Raw genomic sequence first — 19,316 nt, 5'->3', positions numbered from 1 at the left:
TAATGTCTGATTAGCAGTAGTAATAGTGCTGTTAATACAAATTATTGTAGGATTAAATGAAAAGTAACTCATTTCAACCAACTGCAGCCCAGACAAATCCCTCACGAGTGACAGGGTGCTGGTAAACATTTCAAAGGCTGGGCAGGGATTTAGCCATGGGGCCAGCTCCTGCACTCCATCCCCTCACCTGTGCACCATGGACATTAGTGCCTTTCCAGCCTGTCGCCCTGAAATAGACAACAAAAACAGCACGCTAGAAACCTCCAGGAATAGTGGGCTGCGCTGTAGGATTGTGCGCCTCAATCTACTGCAATGTCACCCCCAGCTGGAGCGGATGGGGAGGTGGCGGTTTGGTAACGAGTGTTGTCACTGAATTTTAGATCGGCCTGTCTCCTGCCATAGTTGCTGCATTATATATTTTTTTCCTTTAAAAAAAACCACCTCCCCCCTCCCCTGCACACCCCCCGCCCCCACATGGTCAGACTGCGCAAGAGGGGGCTTTCTGGAAACCTTTGCTCCCGAGTCGTTCACACTGAAAGCACAGACAAGAGTTCTTGCTGCGAGGCGACAGCTTTGTCTGGGTCTGCAGGGCTCTGGTATTCATAGCTCCATGAGGTCGTCACTGGAAACAACCTTGACGGTGATGTGACCTGGCATTTCATCTGCTTCTCGGCTGCCTTTTCCCCGGAGCTGGAGAGTCTGCGGTTCTCTGGGGTCACCAGGGAGTGCAGCCAGCAGCACTTGTCCAAGGAACTGGTCACACAAGACGTTGCTATTCCAGACCTAGACATACAATTACAAGGGAACAGAAATAACCACAGCCCAGCCAGTGCTTCCTGTCACACTCCACTGAAAAGGGTCATTCATGGTGGATAAGGGGCACTCACATTAACCCCCTGGAGCAGGAGTGGGGAACGGGGGGGGGGGAGGGGGTCTAAAGTTGGCTAATTATCTAGAGCCTGAGGGCTGTTCTTGACTTGCATATTCATTTACATACACTAGTAAAATAAAGAGATGAAAACACAACTCCCAGCATTTTGCTTGGCCTCATATGTAACCTAGAAGAGGAATAGAAACTGCGTGTTTGGGTTCATCACCAATAAAGACCTGCAGCTAATCAGCTTGTCGACTTTTCTCTACAACCCATTCCTGGCCCCAGGCTGCTTGCATTTTACTCAGCTACCTATGGCCCCAAGGGCTGTTCCTACCATGGAGTCTTGGCCATGCCTCCTTGGCCTAGCCATACCTCCTCCGCCAGAGGCTCGGGGGGGAGGGGGCAGGGGCTTGGGCATCTCTATGACAGCTCTACCACCACCATATGGGGGAATCCTCCATTGCCAATGTAAGTGCTTTTAAGGCTGATTTGTGTTGCCACAGTGGCACATGGCAGTCTTCCCTGGGCCATGCATCTGGCTCGGCCTGTGAAACACTGTGATTCTGAAGCAGTCAGCTGTGTTTTTCTCTATTTTTGCCTCAATCAACCTGGAAAAGTGGGAGTTTGTGTTGAGTGTTATGAGGTGATGGGGGTTGTGTTAGCCTGATCTCCAGAAGGCTTATACGTCTGTTAGCGACTTGTCCCCAGGATCAGTCCTGCCCATACTGATTGGGAAACAGGAGACCCTTACCATCAGCTGTGTTATTAGGTTATATTCATACCCTGACTATATTCTGAGGGCTGTGAGATACCTGCTTTCTCAGCCTCCTTTTGCTCATAGTGAACTGAGCAGATCCCTTTCAGCTCAGAGAAGAATTGTGCCAGAGGAATTCTAGATATAGTGTAGTGAACAGTCAGACATGTTCACTGTTTGTAAACTGCTCTCACAGCACTGCAAGGCTAGCTTCCCTCTCTGCCATTCCTTTCTAATAGTAGTGGATTGAGTTATGGATTATTCTTAAAATCCTATAGAAGCACTGATCCAACCCAGGAGGAGAAAAAGACTTCGTTTTCTTACATTCTTATGGTACTAGGCAACTATCAAGTGTAACAGATTTCACTGAGGGCACACTCCCATAACTGCACTGGCATAGCCTTCTCTAAGCACTGATATGCCTCTTACTTAGAGGTTGACATGTGGGTTTAGCTGATACAGACCACATGTCTGAGAGTCAAGAGACTGTTCTTGGCTGTGCCATTAATTCAGTGAGTGACTTTGGGCAAATCCCTTCATTTTTCTATGCCACAGTTCCCTCAGCTATAAAGTAGGGATGAAGGCGTTTAACCACCTTTGAGTGCTATGTAACGCCAAGATATTATTAATGGTTACTATTTTGGGTGGTGGATATAAGAGAATCAATATAAATTGAATTACTTCAGCCATGGGGCTGTTAAGGAGAAGCAGTAATTCTCATATTCTTCTGCCTCAGCAGCCCCAGTTCTGGGTACTGATCTTGTGAAGGAGCAGTTAACATATGTCAGACCTTTAGCCCATCAATGTCACATTTGTTTAACCCCCACTGCTGCTTTGCATTGCTGTATAAGCTGCACACGGATGCTGTGGATAGACCTGTCTGTTTCCCCTGCTGTAGCATTACTCTGGTTGCCTGTGGGAGCATGTACTTTGCTGCAAGGCTCTGGGATTCCCTTCCTTACCTGGACAATAATGGGATGCTCGATCTTCTTTCTGTAGAAAAGAGCTTGTGTGTCAAAAATGGCACTGACGGTGTCTTGCTGGACAGCAGAGCAAACTTTTTGATTCTCACACTTGATAATCAGGTAGGGATCTGCTCCTGAAACACAGTCAGCAGAGTCTTTATTAGTCCCACTGGACTAGCTGAGAAACTGATTCCGAGTCAGAAACACCAGGGAGAGTCAGAGGAACAAGTGCCAACTACTTATGGAGGCACCATTGATAGGGACGAGAACAGGTGGCTGGCTTGTAGTCAGGAGAAGACAAGAGAGCACAGGTTTGCAAATTCCTGATCCTGCCCCTGGCTCACCGTAGGATAGTGAGAGAGTCATTTAGCTTCCCTGTGCTCTGCCGCAAAGGCTGGATCCCTCTAGCCAACAGCCTAGTTATCATGAGAAATCCTAGGGAAGCTCAAAGTAAATCAAAGGTAAGCTGCATAAATTCACAGCTAATCTGAGGTCTGGGTAACAGCCTCGTGAGAGGGGGGTACAGCCTTGTAGTTAGAGATGCATTAAAACAAGAGAGTACAATTCTCACATTATTAAAGGTCATTTGTGTTTTCAAAATCCAGGCGGCTTAATCTCTTAACAATACCCTCTAGCTCTTATGTAGTGCTGATAGTAGACCTCAAAGTGCTTTACAAAGGAGGTCATTCTCATTAACTCCACTGTAGCAATGGGGAAGTGAGGTGTAGGGGGGAAAGCAACTCAGAAAATGACACCACGCAGAGCAGTGGATAAAACCCAGGCCCCTGAGTCCCAGTCCAGAGCTCTAGCCACTAGACCATACTGCCTTCTCCTTTCGTTTCCTCCCTCCTCCCCGCACCACGGTCTGTTTGACAATCTCCCTCTCTCTATCTACTCCTGGCTTATACACCAGATGGTTTTTAAAGTGTGAGGCCCCTCAGCACCTCTCTAGATATTAAGGCAAAAAATGTGTGTATAAAAGTAGCCATCAAACTCCATATGAAAGCACCTAAATAGATGGTCAAGAGGTGCTAATTCCCACCAAAGGCAATGAAAGCCAGCTCTCCAAAGGCCTCAAAATCATTTTCATGTAGGTCCCTACACACAAAGTTAGATGCCTAATGTTAAACCTCCAAGTTGGAAAGAGCTGACCTGCATCCTCTTTGGTATTAGGACCAGAGCTGGTCAAGTATTTTTCTACAGAACAGTTTCCCCGTCAGAAAACGCAGGTTTGTCAAACAAACGTTTCACGGGAACATGTCCATTTTTGACACCATTGTCTACAAGAAAGTGTCCAAACAAATCATTTAGATTCTCATTTTGTTTTAATAATTTCAAAACATTTGGTTTTGATAAGGTAAAAACATTTCATTTAGACATCATTGTTTCGATTCATTTTGTTTCTACTTTTATATTAATGCAAATATAATTTTTCAGCATGCAACGGAACTTCATCATTAGATGATATCTCAATTGGAATAATGCCCATTTGCATGTGGACAGAGCTCTGCTCCAAAAGAAGTTGTTTGCAGTCTTTGGACAAAGAGCCAGATGTAAAGTGTAACTTCCTTGTAGCCACTAAATTTAAAGTAAAAAGAAAAGGAGGACTTGTGGCACCTTAGAGACTAACCAATTTATTTGAGCATAAGCTTTCGTGAGCTACAGCTCACTTCATCGGATGTAGCTCACGAAAGCTTATGCTCAAATAAATTGGTTAGTCTCTAAGGTGCCACAAGTACTCCTTTTCTTTTTGCTGATACAGACTAACACGGCTGCTACTCTGAAACCTAAATTTAAAGTGACTGTAGTTCCTTAATAACTGATATTACATATAATTTCTCTCAAGTATCTACTTGGTCACAAGGACAGACACCAACATCTCACACAAACAAACACGAGAACAGCTACGTACTTCTGAAGGAGCAAGAACCATAGATATTTTAGAGAAAGGAACAGACTTGCCCATATTCTTTACTCTGGCTATCCATAGAATAGGACTGTTGCCATGACAACACATAGCACTTACAGATTACTGCTGCAGGTACCAATTTATTGGTTTTTTTGGTCGACAATTATTTCTGTGTCACTGAGTGTGTTGATTTAGCCTTTGGGGCACATACTTACAGTCTGTTACAAGTAACACGAGAGCCCACCCCTAGTCAAAGACATTTTGAAAACTGTTCTGAATAAAATGGGGTCTTTTCACAAAATGGTGTCAACTATTGTGGCCTTAGGCAAATAGCAAAGCAAAGTACTAGAGCAGCTTGTTAATAGCAATCAGGCGAGCAACAGGCACAGAGAAGCGACAGAAAGGAGAGTACACAGGATTCTAATAGTTAACAGGCATATCTGTATTGCGGCAGAGAGCTGTTAGCCCAGATTATTTAATCAATCAAAAGAAATAGAAAGGCTAACATTTCAATAAACTAATTAAATCTACTCAGGAGTTACAAAGAAAGAAAGAAAGAAAGATTAAAAGTGTCAAAGCAAGACACATTCCTGGCTGGAATGCTGAACTTTCAGTTACTGTAAGGAAAATGGTACAATCTTTTGAAGAAACATGGCTCAAAAGAGATGTGATGCCTAAAGATCTGAGACAAGACAAAGATATTTTCTCAGTGGTTTTAAAGGGCCTGATTCGCCACTGCTCAGCTCTTTGCATGTTTAAACCTGTGCATAATGGCTACTAAATCAGAAAGGCGGCATTTCATACCCACGTTGTTCAGGAATCAGTCACTACACAGGTGCCAGGTGGTAAAGAACTAGGCCCACCAGTCTGGCAGTTCAGTTCCCAAGGTCACACCAGGACAGTAGCTTTATCACAGGGATTGGCAACCTTTGTGATTGTGATAGAACAGGGATCGGCAAACTTTGGCACGTGGCCCATCAGTGAAATCCGCTGGTGGGCTAGGACGGTTTGTTTACCTGCAACATCCGCAGGTTCGGCTGATCGCAGCTCCCATTGGCCGCAGTTTGCCGTTCCAGGCCAATGGAGGCTGCGAGAAGTGGTGGCCAGCACATCCCTCAGCCCACGCTGCTTCCCGCAGCCCCCATTGGCCTGGAGCGGCAAACCACGGCCAGTGGGAGCTGCGATCTGCCGAACCTGCAGACGCGGCAGGTAAACAAACTGTCCCAGCCCACCAGCGGATTTCCCTGATGGGTCGCGTGCCAAAGGTTGCCGATCCCTGTTCTATCACAATCCGATGGCTGTGGGAAATGGACGGGACATGGCAATTTAAGAAAAGGATAACACAGGGACAAAAATAAAGCCAAAATCATGAGTGAGAGATAAAAGCTAATAAGAATGTAGTCCCAAGAAAAGTAGTGATCTAGATGACAGCTTTTAAGCCAAAATGAGATCTGATCAGAGTTAGCCTCACGGTGAAGGCAGCCCATTGCTTTATGGATAATGGACTTTAGACAAGAACATTCACAATAAGGTGCTATTGTACAAGGCAAAGGCTTTCAAGATTATATAGAAAAAGTGTTCTTTAGTCCAGATCTTGAGGTCTTTAGTCAGTCTGTACTCAGTCCTTATTCAGCAAAACCCCCATTGACTGAATAAAAACTGACCAAAGACATCAAGACATGGCACTTTGTTATTAACCAATGAAATGTCCTGAAGATTACAGTAACTTGGTTTGTAAGCGGTTTGCAGCAGGGACCATTGTTTTGTTCTGTTTGTACAGCACCTAGCACGGTGGGGCCCTGATCTATAACTGGGAGGGCTAGGCACTACCGCAAAACAAATAATAGAGGAGCGTGCTTATAGTGGTGTTAGAAATTGGGCAGGAACAAGTTTTTGAGCTGGCTCTGAGTACGGCACTCAAAAATGTTTTCTCTCCCCCCTCACAGGATGTTTACAAGGTATTTCTTGTACCCTCACTTTTCCTGCTTATCAAATAGCCATTAGTGACAAGTATTAAAATACCATTTTGGAAGGAGTGGGAGCAGTTAAAACAAAGTGAAAGAATTAAACATTGGAATCCAACATGAAGCTTCAGGGGCAACATTTTAGAAAACTTGGAGGGCTATTTGAGATTAGCTGTGATGAAAAGACCATGACAGACAGTAGCTGGGATGATTTTAAAATAGACTTGGAATGAAGAAAGAAAAGCCAAAGCAAACATCCCTTCTTCATCCCCTTGCAAGTCTGCCGCCATAATTGGCTTAATGGTAATTGGTTAAATCTCAGAATGAATTCACTCATAACTGGATACTTCCAAGAGAAGCAGAAAATATGCTAATGTTTCTCTGACATCTGAGTGACCAGATCCATCGCTTAACCTTGTCAACAGCAAACAATCAATTAATTGGCCAGGACAGATCATCTATAGCAGCAGCAAGCAGAGTATTTTAAAAACAAACCAACCAAACTACGTTCCGGTGGCAGGAAGCAACATTGTCACAATAACCAGAACAAGAGCCATGATGTGGTGTGTGTTTGCCATGGACAGAGGTCTCTTTGGCTCCAATTTTTGAGTAATTTGGCCAGAAATACCTCCACAGTATGGCTCTCTCAGATATTACAGATAGGCTTTAAGTGGTGAATTGTGTATCCAAATCTAAACTTCCACCAGATTCAAGGCTGTTCAGATCAGACATTCCAGTTCAGGCCCTTCTGTATAGGATACTACTGTGTGGTAACCAGTCCCTTACTTGACTGCTTATCCCAGACCACAATTTATGGGTACCCGATGTGATAACATTACAGCACAGACCGAGTTAGCAATTCAGTGAGCTGTAAAGAACTACAGGATCTCGTCTGTGTTCAAAAGGATAAAAAAAATCCCAGTTATATTAATTACCACCAAGTCCTGTCTCTTCTCTACCACAAGGGATGGGAGAGATGCCTTATACAGAACTGATTCTGGCAGTTGGTGTTTTTAGTCCCACCACAGACAGTGGAGCTGATGGATGATGGAAGCTAAGAAAGGGGGAAGTTAGGTTTAGAAGTAGGAACTCTGCAAAGCAGAGTGGAAAGAGAGAATGGGGTGCTCTCATCTGGACTCAGAAAACATTCACATTTACGTATGCAAAATGTGATGGGGTAAAAACAATCAAGAGGCTCATCTTGTAAGGCAAGGTCTCAATGAGCTTGCCACCAGGAAGGTAATCTCTATGTAGGACTGAACTAACCTTAGACAATGTGCCTAGTGCTTTGGGCACAACAGGCTTTCTCTGACCACCTCTTCATGTTCTACTTATTTTCCTTCTAAGCAAACATACTGAATGTACCTAACACAAGTGAAAACCCTCACTCATCAGTCCTGACTGGGTTTGCTGCCAGACTCCTTCCATACCCCGTAGTTCTGATTAGACAGGAGGCTGGAGTGGGTCATTGCTTTTAAGTGTGTTTTGACCTAGGAGCACTCAGGGGCCACTGGGTAAGGCGGCTATTTTGATACTTGCTCATGGGACTTGGAATCCCACATGGCACTCCCCCCACAGGAAAGCTGTCTCTGAGACCCACACAGTCCTTTTCCAGTGCTTTGAGATGAGTGGGAGCTGGTCCCCAGATGGGGACAGAGGGAAAGAAAAGGGTTTGCTTCTATATGGCAGTTTTAAGGAAGTATACTCAAAGCATATTTTCTAATGTATCTGTGAACACTAACTTTAATGCTGTAGTGATTTTGGTTTATGACCAAGCTACAGACGGGATTTTTAACGGAGTACTATTAACCCATTTGAAAAGACACAATAAAAGTCTGTACAGTATTTAGCCCCTGGCCATAAAATCCAGTGTAATATCAAACAAGTGTCTTAGCACAGCTCCTCAAAGCACATCAGCAATACTAGGCTGGGGGGGGTCAGCTGTGGACTGTGTCATAGCTAGAGCTGGATGTAAGGATGGCAGAATCTGGCTCTAAAGGTATTTTAAACCACCTTGTAGGCAGGAGAGATTAATTTCTATTAATCACTGGTTGCAAGTTCCCATTGTAAATTATAGACAGTATCACAGCTTGACAAATCCCATTTCACTTCCTGAGCTGAAGCCAGCTTTTTGGCAGCAGTGGAAGTTTGTTTTAGTGATCTTGGCAACACTGCAAGAGTGCTAGGGGTTGTGAAGTGATAGAACCCAATTCTCTCTCCTGACTGTTTTCCCACAGGGAATGTGATAGGAAAATGCTTAAGGAATTTTAAAGGGGTAAGGAAAAAAAGTCTAAAAGCTTAAGTGTCATTTTTGAGGGGAAGAGCAAGAATGCCCTGCCTCTCTTGAAACCCCTCCTCTGCTGGTCTTTCTCCCTTTGGTGTCATCCATCCAGCTAGTCTCTCCAAGAATGTCAGCCATATTACTTGCACATCTGAAGTCTAATCACATAAAAGAGGATTGCAGCCCTGAAAGAAAACTGCCAAGAAAAATGAACTGAAGCAATTTCCTCCATCCCCTCCTTCCATCCCCTGAAAAGACAACTGCAGTTAGCAAAAATGACCTGTACAGCGAAGACTGCAGTCAGCCACTCAGAGGAACACAGATATTGGCTGCTATTAGGGAACTGGAGCAGAATTCTATCCAACAGTTTGGAGATTCTTAGCAACTGTTTCTTAAGAAGTTCATGCACAGGTCTCACTATAATTACTTCTCTATTATAAGGAGTTACAGCAACTCAGCTCCAGATTCCAAGCCAACCAAATCTGAAGCTCTCTCTGTAGCAAATACATCAGGGAAGCCATTGTTTCGGCAGTCTTACTTGTTTCTTGTTCCAGGTTCACCCAGACTGTCTTTGTTCCCTCTCTTGCTTTCTCTTAACCTACTACTCTCTGCCAGTTGTCTCCGCCCACGTCTATCCTTTTGGTCATTGGAAGGCATAATAATTTAACTGTGGCAGACAGAGAGAGGATGTAAAAGACAGGGAGCAAAGGACAGTGATGAGGAAAGTCTTAATTAGCTGTCAGAGATAGGCACCAGAGAGAGGTTCTGGCCTCTCTGTTTCAGGACAGCTTTTCTTTTTGATAAACACTGACACATAGCCTGTGCTGTACAAGGCACAAGTGACTTAACTTCTCTGCTCAATTTACCAAGCCCCAAACAGTTGTAATAGAACAGTAATTACCTCACAGTGATTAAGTTGTAATTGGCAACACAGATACTGGAATACTGTATAGAGTTCTGGTGTGTGCATGGATATTAAAAAAATTGGAGACGGTGCAGAAAAGAACTACAAAAAATGATTTGAGGGCTGGAGAAAGTGCCTTACAATGAAAAACTCAATCTGTTCTTTTGCGTAGAGATTGTCTGGTTTGGCCAATGTACATGGCAGAGGGGCATTGTTGGACACAAATCAGACATCAAGCATTATAACATTAAAAAACCAGTCAGAGAACACTTCAACCTCCCTGGTCACTCAATTTCAGACCGAAAAGTCGCAATTCTCCAACCAAAAATCTTCAGAAACAGACTCCAAAGAGAAACTGCAGAATTGGAATTAATTTGCAAACTGGACACCATTAAATTAGGCTTGAATAAACACTGGGAGTGGATGGGTCATTACACAAAGAAAAACTATTTCCCTATGCTAATTTTTCCCCCTACTGTTACTCACACCTTCTTGTCAACTGTTTGAAATGGGCCATCCTGATTATCACTACAAACAGTTTTTTTCCCTCCTACTGATAATAGCCCACCTTAATTAATTGGTCTCGTTACAGTTGGTATGGCAACACCCATTTTTTCATGTTCTCTATGTATATATCTCTTCCTACTGTATTTTCCACTCCATGCATCTGATGAAGTGGGTTTTAGCCCATGAAAGCTTAGGCCCAAATAAATTTGTTATTCGCTAAGGTGCCACAAGGACTCCTCATTTTTTGGGTTTTTTTGCTGATACAGACTCACATGGCTACCACTCTCAATCTGTTTAGTTTATCAAAAAGAGATTGTAAGTGATTGACTTGATGGCAGTGTGTAAGTACCTCCCTGGGGAGAAAATACTGGGTACTAAAGGGCTCTAATCTAGTAGGGAAAGGGCATAACAAGAACCAATGGTTGGAAGCTGAAGCCAGACAAATTCTGACTGGAAACAAGTGAGGGTGTGTAATCACTGGAACAAGCGACCAAGGAAATGGTGGATTCTCCCTCTCTTCAAATCAAGACTGGATGCTCTTCTGGAAGATGTGCTTTAGCCAAATACAAATTATGCTTTAGTCAAACACAAGTTATTGAACTCACTGCAAGGGTAAATGGGTGAAATGTAATGGCCTTTGAACAGGAGGTCAAACTAAATGATCTAATGGTCCTTCCTGGCCTTCAACTCTATGAATCTATGAAGTGCAAAGTACTTTGAAGTCCTTGGATGAAATGTGGTTAGATGTATATAGCAGAATGGATCTCATTACCGGGAGTTCCATCCAGCTGACTCACTGGCAATTTTCAATTTTGACAATAAGTAACCCTCAAAGATGAAATGATCGCTGTGAATTTCTGAATTTCTGAATCATTCCCTACATGCTCATCAAAAGTGACTGCCCATTATTCACCGTCTGGGCCAGCATATTTAACTCATAGCTCTTGTCACTTTTTGATGCCTCCTTAACCCCAGCTCTCCTTTCGAAAGCCTGCTCTGATATCACAATGTTCTATAAACGATACCCCTGCCTCTCCAGACAAAAACAGCTCAGGCTTAAGAGTCACAAATTATTCTCATGAAGTGAACAATTTGCATCTCAAATGACCATGACCTCAGAGGAAATAACAAGCAATTCCCACTCCTCCAGAGTCTTCCTTTGCACTTACCACCCGATCGATCTTGCCTCTGTAGACCTTCGGCGGAGTGAATTTTAATTTCCGTGACTATGCGAGGGTAACCACATAGAATGCTCCAGCATGTCCGTTTAGGCTTATCTAGCTTCAGCTCCCTGAAAGATCAAGATTAAGCAATTCAAGCAGATTATAAATCTTTAGCGATGAAGGTCAAGCAACAAAATGGTGAACTTCAGTGGAATTTTGACCTTTCTGGAACATCATACTTGTAGTTCTTCACCGGTTTATTACCAATGGTTTCTGTTACAGGAATGTCCTATATTTAAGTAAATAAAAATGGCATAATCTCTCATATGACAACTACACGGGGGGGGGAAAACTAAAAGTCACCAATATTAATATCAATGCAAAAACATAATGGGCCTAATCTTCTTTTGCACCAGTTTTACCCTGCATATGTCCATTGATTTCAACTGAGTTACTCCAGATTTTGTCAGTGAACCGCTCATGGGCGGTCTGGTGTAGTGGTTGGAGCAAGAATCTAGCCTACCAGTTAGAGCTGAACCTAGATGGAGCAGGTTGAGGAACAAAGCCAAGGGTCACAGCCTAAGCCAAAGGGTTAATCAGAGTTGCAGTCAGAACATCCAGTGGAAGATCAGAGCTGAGAGTCAGAAACCAAAGCCTAAATGGAAGGGTTAACAGGAGTTGCAGGCAGAAGGCAGAACCAAGGGTCTGAGCTGGGAGTCAGAAAGAAGCTGGAGAAGGAGCAAGACTAGAGAGAAGCAGAGGCAAGGCCTGGACCAAGTACAGCTGCAGGCTATGGATGCATTGAGTAGCCACTAGAATGCTGTTGCTACTGAGCTTATGTAGAAGCCAGCTGACTCCTTCAACCAGTCAGGTGGCTCAGTCAATCAGACAGCTTCTATCAGGGCCAGCTGCACTCATTAGGTTGCCAGGAGACTGGTTCTGCTGCAGGCTAGTCCCCTGACAGTTTTACACTCATGTGAAAGAGAGAAGAATAGGACCCAGTAAACGAAAAGGTTCACTGTTTAGCTGACATTAGGGAAGGATGTGTTTGGGAGATTGCATGGCTGAAGAAAGTGGTAATGGGGTCAGGGGCCTTTCCATCAGTAGATGCCCAGGTTAAAATCCACACCAACATAGCAATTTATAAGATGTTATTGTCATCTGTGCAGTCGCCTGTGATATGAGTTTGGTGATCAAAATAACCTCTCCCCCAACAGCACAAACAGGCACTCATGTTGAAAATGTCACAGTAGAGAGGTCAAAGATTGAATGGGCTATGGGGAGACAATTATCCTATCATCCCTACAGGTTATTCCCCAGATCAGGCCATTGTGGGGGAAGTTTGCACTGCAGCTGCCCACCATGCAGTCCCAACTCTATGAGCTTTCTGAAACATACATATCTTAAGATTGGTTTCGAAGGCTGACTTGTGACAGGGACCTCAACTCAGTATCCTATTTTTCAGGTGCAAATATTTGATGTCATTAGCATGTCCAACTGCCTGGTTTGTGAGCTAGATTGTGAGACAAGTAAATGTTATTAACTGCACTTGCAAATATTAGTGCCCACAAAATTTCACCTGCAGAATGGAAGGTGACTATAAAAGTCGGACCCATGTGCGAAAATTTCCCAAACTTGAGCCCCTACTGTGACAGACTGACAATGTCGTGGACAAATCTTTTGGACATAAGACAAACTTTACTGAATTAAGTTAAACATTATTGAATTAGGTTTAATACCTTTCAGGTCCATTGTATTAAAATGCAAATGTTTATGTACTATTGTATGGAACTTCATAAGCAGGAAGACAGGATTCATGCAATCACTGGGAGATATGAGAAACCTCAAAGGACTTTTTGGAACAATGCATGTAAAGTGGATTTTCTAGGAAATACCTGGGGGAAGGGGAATGCAAATGACCCACTTTGGAACCATCCTTTTGAAACTATGCCCTGGGGAGAGAAACCAATTGTCTGCTATTTACCTGCTCTGGGAAACTCCAGATCAATGACCCCCTGCACTGTATAAAGGGTGGACTAAACATGTTCACAGGCTCTGAGCAGAACCTGTGGTGAACCTGAATCCACAAGAAAAGCACTTGAGTGGGGGGGTTTGAAGGACTGCTCCTGCCAGAGCCCACGTTAAGCTTGGCGTGATCTCTGGTAAGTTTATTAGAATGCATGTAGGTTCTTTTACTGTTTCTAATGTGTTTTTCTTGTAATGCTTTTACCTTAAGAATAAAATTGGCTTTCATGGGAAGAGCTGTGTAGTACCTTATAATGATGGGTAATTACTCTGTTATTAGTCTCTGAAGAGAAAGTAAGCAGGTCTTCTTAGGCAGCCTCTTGCTAGGATATCCCAGTATGGTCAGGGGACTGTACAGCCTGGAAAACCCTGATCAGAAGGGAACGAGAGGCATGTTCTATTCAAGAGAGGTGGTGGCTGGGAGAACCAGAAGCCTAGAGTGGGTGCCATTGCTGGACCACAGAGCGGGAATACAGGTGCAATTACCCTCAACTGTGACACCTACATTTAGGGGCCTAACTAAAAATGTCCCCATTTTCAGAGATTCTGATGGTCCACAGCTCCCAGTGAAGCTAATGTGGCTGAGAGTGTTTAGCACGTCTGAAAAAATCACATCACTTTTGTTTAGATGCCTACCTTTGGCTGTAGGGGTGTCTAGCTTCAAAACACTGAAAAACTAACCTTCATTTAAAACAGCAAAGACTCATGTGGATGAACTTCAATGAGTCACACAGTCGCCTTCCGTGACCCAATGGTATTTGGAGGATTAACCACGCTGGTGAAAGGGGAACTGGAGTCAGTGGGAGAAACCTTTTTACTGTTGTAAAGTAGCAAGTACCTGAGTTCTGATGGCACATCTGTAAAGAGCCTCAGGATAAATGCTGTGACGATGCCAGGATAGTGTGTTGTTGGGATAAGAACATAGCGACCCCGTGCAAGGAGCTTCCTCAGGAACACGGTGCGTGTATTGACGTAAATGGAGGTTGCCACTCTTTCTTGTACTTGCAGCTTGTGCATCCGATAGTCTCTGTTAAGCTCCACCTACAGTTACACAGCAGAACAAGATCTGGCATGTTTATTTCTCACTCACAGTCTTTCTTGCTGCATTGTTTGGTTCTGGTTTCCAGTGATGAGACATGAATGCCTACACAATGATGTGCAGTCATGTGAGCAGGAAAATCAAACGTTGCGTTCCCTAGCCAGCCCCAAGGTACATTTAGGCAGATCCTGGACATCATTATACAACAATCTGGTTTTAAATGGATTTAGTGCTAAAGAAGTTGGCTGACATCATCCTTCACCTACAAATACCACCAAACAAAATGGGCCACATTTTCTAAAGATTAATATTTTACCATACTAATAATAATACTTGAGACTTATTTAGAGCTTTTAATCCAAGGATCTCAAAGCTTTACAAGGATCAATATCATTATCCCCACCACACAGATGGCGAAAATGAGGCACCGTGAGGTAAAATGACTTGCAAAACAAAATCAGTGGCAGGGGCAGAATTAGAGATTCTGACTTCCAATTCAGTGCTCTAACTGCTGCATCTTTCCCAAATGGAGAATAGGAAAGCCTTTCTACCTGCACTATGTGGACAATGCATTCGTACACGTGCACATGAAGTGAAGCTGCTTTATTTTCAAAGGGCCCACTGCAGAGAGAGCTGCCAGTACATGCTGTGTCCACCGGCAGAGGCGCAATGATAGAGTAGCAGAGGTCTGAAAATAGCAACCGAAGGCTTGTCCGGGCACTCATTCACACACAAATGTCTCTACTGCATGTTGAGGTTCTTCTGTGGCATTCCTCACTAGAGCACGTAAGTGCCTCTCAAAACGTACAATCTGTAACACAGGAATATGTGCACGCACTTTGATGGAATGCCCTTTGCTGTCCCTTCTAATCTGAATACAGAAAATGTTTGATTGACATCTATGCTTGGTTCACAACCTTGAAGCAATATCTTCTCTGGGGGACTGCAACATTTTCTACAGAATCATTACAATATGTATGTATTTCTCCAGCCATTCTACCTGCAAAAGTAACACTTAATTGTCTGCTGGCATAATTTCTTTGACTTCAATGAAGCAGAGAATTTGGCTTACAAACTTCAGCATGTAATTAGCCACATTAATTAGTAGGACTGGTCGAACATTTCCAAAACACAATTTTGACAGACAAAAAAGAAGACGACATTTCTGTGAAAATGTTATCCTATATTCAGATTGTTATCCTATAATTAGGTTTATTGAATAGATAGGAATATGGAATAGACAAATCATGCAGTGTTCCAGAAGAATGTATTAATTATACTTCTCAATATATTTTGATACTGTGAAATTATCAAATGTATATGCATTGAATGTAAATGTCAACTTGCTGTTTATGGCACAATCAACTCATGTACTGTTGTTTAGGGTAGGGACAATGATCAAGACTGAGCTTGATAAGTTTATGGAGGGAATGGTATGATGTGACTGCCTACAATGGCATGTAGCTGAACTGTGATTATTAGTAGCAAATATTTCCAGCGGCCAGTGATGGGACACTAGAGGGGAGGGTGCTGAGTTACTACAGAGAATTCTTTCCCCGGTGTCTGGCTGTTGAGTCTTGCCCACATGCTCAGGGTCTTACTGATCACCACATTTGGGGTATGGAAGGAATTTCCTCTCAGGTCACTGAGGGGGATTTTCATCTTCCTCTGCAACATGGGGCACAGGTCACTTTCAGGTTTGAACTAGTGTAAATGGTTGATTCTCTGTAACTTGAAATCTTTAAATCATGATTTGAGGACTTCAGTAACTTCACCAGAGGTCAGGGGTCTATAACAGGAGTGGGTGGGTGAGGTTCTGTGGCCTGCGCTGTTTAGGAGGTCAGACTAGATGATCATGCTGGCTCCTTCCGGCCTTAAAGTGAGAATGAATGATGTCCAGAGTTTGCTTTTTATTCCCCCATTTTTCTTCTTGCTACTTTGCAACTTTTGCAAATTTCCTCAACTTTTCGCTGTAGCCATAGGAAACAGCGGGGAAAAAGAGACAAATGTTCAGATGCCGTTCATTCTGTTGCATTGATTGGTAAAATGAAAAGCAAGGGGGGAAAATGAGAAAACCAACAACCCCCCCAAAACCTTCACATTTCAAACACCAACATTCTAGATAATTTTTTTGTAACAAACTAAAAATGTTGTTTCATTTGCAAACCTGACGAATGAAAGAGACTTCAAAATTTTCTGCACTTTCCCCGCCCACCAACTCCTCCCCCCCACCAACTCCTCCAGCGCTGTGTGAACTGTTTCAAACAGTCATCACCAGCGCAATAGTAGAGGCTGTCAGGAGGAAGCTGAGTGGACACAATCATGTCTCCCACATGTGGCTTGCCATATCCTGCTGCTCCTTAAGCTCAAGAGGCAGGGGTTTGAGCTTTGAAACTGAAGAGCCCCAGTGACAGCCATGGTATCTGAATGTATTTGCAGTAACTGGGCAAGAATCATGTTGAGAGATCTCAGGGGCAGTTAGACCCCACGCTGTCTGAAATGTGCGTCTACCTGCCAAACACCCATTGATGAGGTGAAGCTGCAGTTAGGTTCTAAACCCAAATGAAGATGTGGCCTACCTTGAAGATTTCAAAGCCAATAGGGAAGTTGTCCCCTTTCCCATCTTTCTTGTAAATGCGCTGATCCTGTTGCTGTAGTGAAATCAGCACTTTGTCCTCAGCCTTCTTGACATCGAAGACATACTAGCAAGGGGGAGACAGAACAGAGAACCAGCTGTTTAGGACAACATCTCTGAGATACTGTACACAAGGGCATACTGCAGAGGTACCTGGAAATGGGTTTGTCCCTGGAATGATGGTTCTGCATTCATGATCAATTCCCGACAAGTTGGAGCTGAAAATTAGTTACAATTGTTGGGATTTTGAAACTAATAGTATCAGAGATATTGAAGTCAGTGATTCATTCAATGCATGCTAAAAGAGAATGTCTCCAAGTAGCTATTGAAGTGGCATGACACCAGATGTGCTCTGAAAACAATAGTAAAAAGAAATCTTAAAAAATATAAAGGGGAAAGGAGATAAAGTTAAACAACAAAGTCCGGACTGTGAGTTTGCTTTTTTTCTACATGGATCTCCAAGTAGGGCCGGTTTACTCCAGGTATTTTCCTTACCGGTGACATGAAAATGACAAATGGGTTGTATTTGATGATGTATAAAGAAAGCATGAAAAGGGTTTTTTGTTCCACACCCCCAGATCCCCGGTTACTTCAGAAATGTCCGTTTTGGTCTTTCCTGGTTTTGCTGAAAATATTTGGAAGACTCAGAGAAATTGACTGAGAGGGTGGTTTGCATCTTTAACTAAGAGATATTTTATCCCAACGGTGTTTAAGGGATTTTAGTTGAGTAGGTTTCAACAAGACCAAACAAAAATCAAAATATTTGTGCAGCCTGTATAAATAGCACTTCCTCTTCTCAATGAATCATGCTTCACTGGTTTTTTAATTATGGTATCACTATCCTACTAGTTCACCAGTGATTCAGAATCTTTCAGAGAAAAGAGGGTAGACAAGACCAGAATTTCTAATATATAAAAGAAGGCCAGAAGAGTGTTTTTTACACCACGAAGAAGCAAACGGGGCCAAACACCAAATTCTTTCCCCCTTCACAGACACCTTTAAGTTCCCTGTTCATTCCTCATACTTGCCACTAATGGGCAAATCTCAGTTTGTCAAGGGAAAGAAATGGTGTTATATATGTCAAGATTAGGAAGATTGGATGCTCCCCCGCACCGAGACTATGAAGCAAATGAAAAACAGCATCAAATTGCAATGTGGCCCAACTGTGCAGTGCACTGATCTTGCTTCATGTTTTAAAGAGAACGCTGGAACATTGTGACCAGTATTGAGGGTAATGTAATCTGTGGTATGTTTAGCTTTCTCCCATCCGATGCTGCTGAAAAGTTTTCCTCACTTGTTCTCCTCGGGGGTGGACACTGGGATTGCCTTTGCTTTCACCGTCTAATCTACCCCTGCTGGTGATTTCAGATTCCTCGGAGTCACTCTGCCCTGTAGAATGAGGCACTTTCCCTTCTTTCTCCCCTTTACCGTCATGCTTTAGGGCAATATCATTTTAACTTTGAGGAAACGTCAATCTCTTGCAGAGGAGGCACAAGGAAAGCTGTCCTGGAGAAAATTAATTCCCTCCCAGGCTCTCGGCCTGTTATTTCTTTCTGGTTTAACTGTTTCTTGTCAGGACTGAGGGGGCTCAAGAATCTCTACCTGAGGAGTGATAAATAGTGAGAACCACTGTTTAGGCTCCAATTTTGTTCTCCTAGTAGCCAATAAAGTAACCAATAAGAGAAATTAGCCCTGGGCATGTGCTGATAGCAGTTATCAAAATGCTTAAATTCTCTTATTTTGCAAGGGAAGTGGATATCTCATAATCCCTCTGTGAAAATATTTGCTTCAGAGGAGGCCGTCAAGGGAATTAGACTGTTCCCTCCGGTGGGTGAGGGTCAGAAATGGTCTCCAGACTGTTGTAGTATGTGACACAGGAACAAGGTAATTTAATTTGTCCTTAAGTAAAGGTAAAGATTTCACAGGAATGCTAGTACCAATCTTTGAGACAGGATTTAATAAAAGGAGCTCTTTTCACTGCATCTGATCTATAACATTCTTCTTACATCAGGAACTCTTCTTTTTTGTAGCTGAACACTTAAAAAGTAGACCGACACAAACACTAAGAAAATGTCCAAGATCAGAAAGAGGAACTGCCACCCCTGTGAACTGGACAAATTCACACGAGCGCTGATCCTTTTCAAGGGAGACTGTTTGTGGAAGAGATAGAAGAGAAGCCATTCTTCCCTGCTAGGCACCTAAAGGCAAGGACAAGCGGGGAGTTACAGATGATTCCTAGTCTGAGCAATGATGATTGCAGCTGTCTGATGCCCTGCTAAGAAAATAGAAAGAATGC

General features: G+C 43.2%; 1 protein-coding gene across 2 annotated transcripts in view; it reads right to left on the bottom strand.

The window, feature by feature from the left end:
• Nucleotides 1-505: 505 nt before the first annotated feature.
• CAPN6 (calpain 6) overlaps nt 506-19,316 on the bottom strand; it is a 79,768-nt gene continuing 60,957 nt past the window's right edge. For both annotated transcript variants that reach the window (XM_074962467.1, XM_074962466.1), the window contains exons 9-13: nt 16,965-17,087; nt 14,185-14,387; nt 11,328-11,449; nt 2,591-2,727; nt 506-783 (exon numbers count right to left, since the gene is read on the bottom strand). In XM_074962467.1, the coding sequence (XP_074818568.1) occupies nt 601-783; nt 2,591-2,727; nt 11,328-11,449; nt 14,185-14,387; nt 16,965-17,087 (768 nt within the window). In that variant the 3' untranslated portion in view covers nt 506-600. The remainder of the gene's footprint in view (nt 784-2,590; nt 2,728-11,327; nt 11,450-14,184; nt 14,388-16,964; nt 17,088-19,316) is intronic.

The sequence above is a fragment of the Natator depressus genome, chromosome 9 (assembly GCF_965152275.1).
Source record: "Natator depressus isolate rNatDep1 chromosome 9, rNatDep2.hap1, whole genome shotgun sequence".
In the NCBI taxonomy this organism is placed as follows: domain Eukaryota; kingdom Metazoa; phylum Chordata; order Testudines; family Cheloniidae; genus Natator; species Natator depressus.
This window is presented reverse-complemented; position numbering and strand designations above follow the sequence as displayed.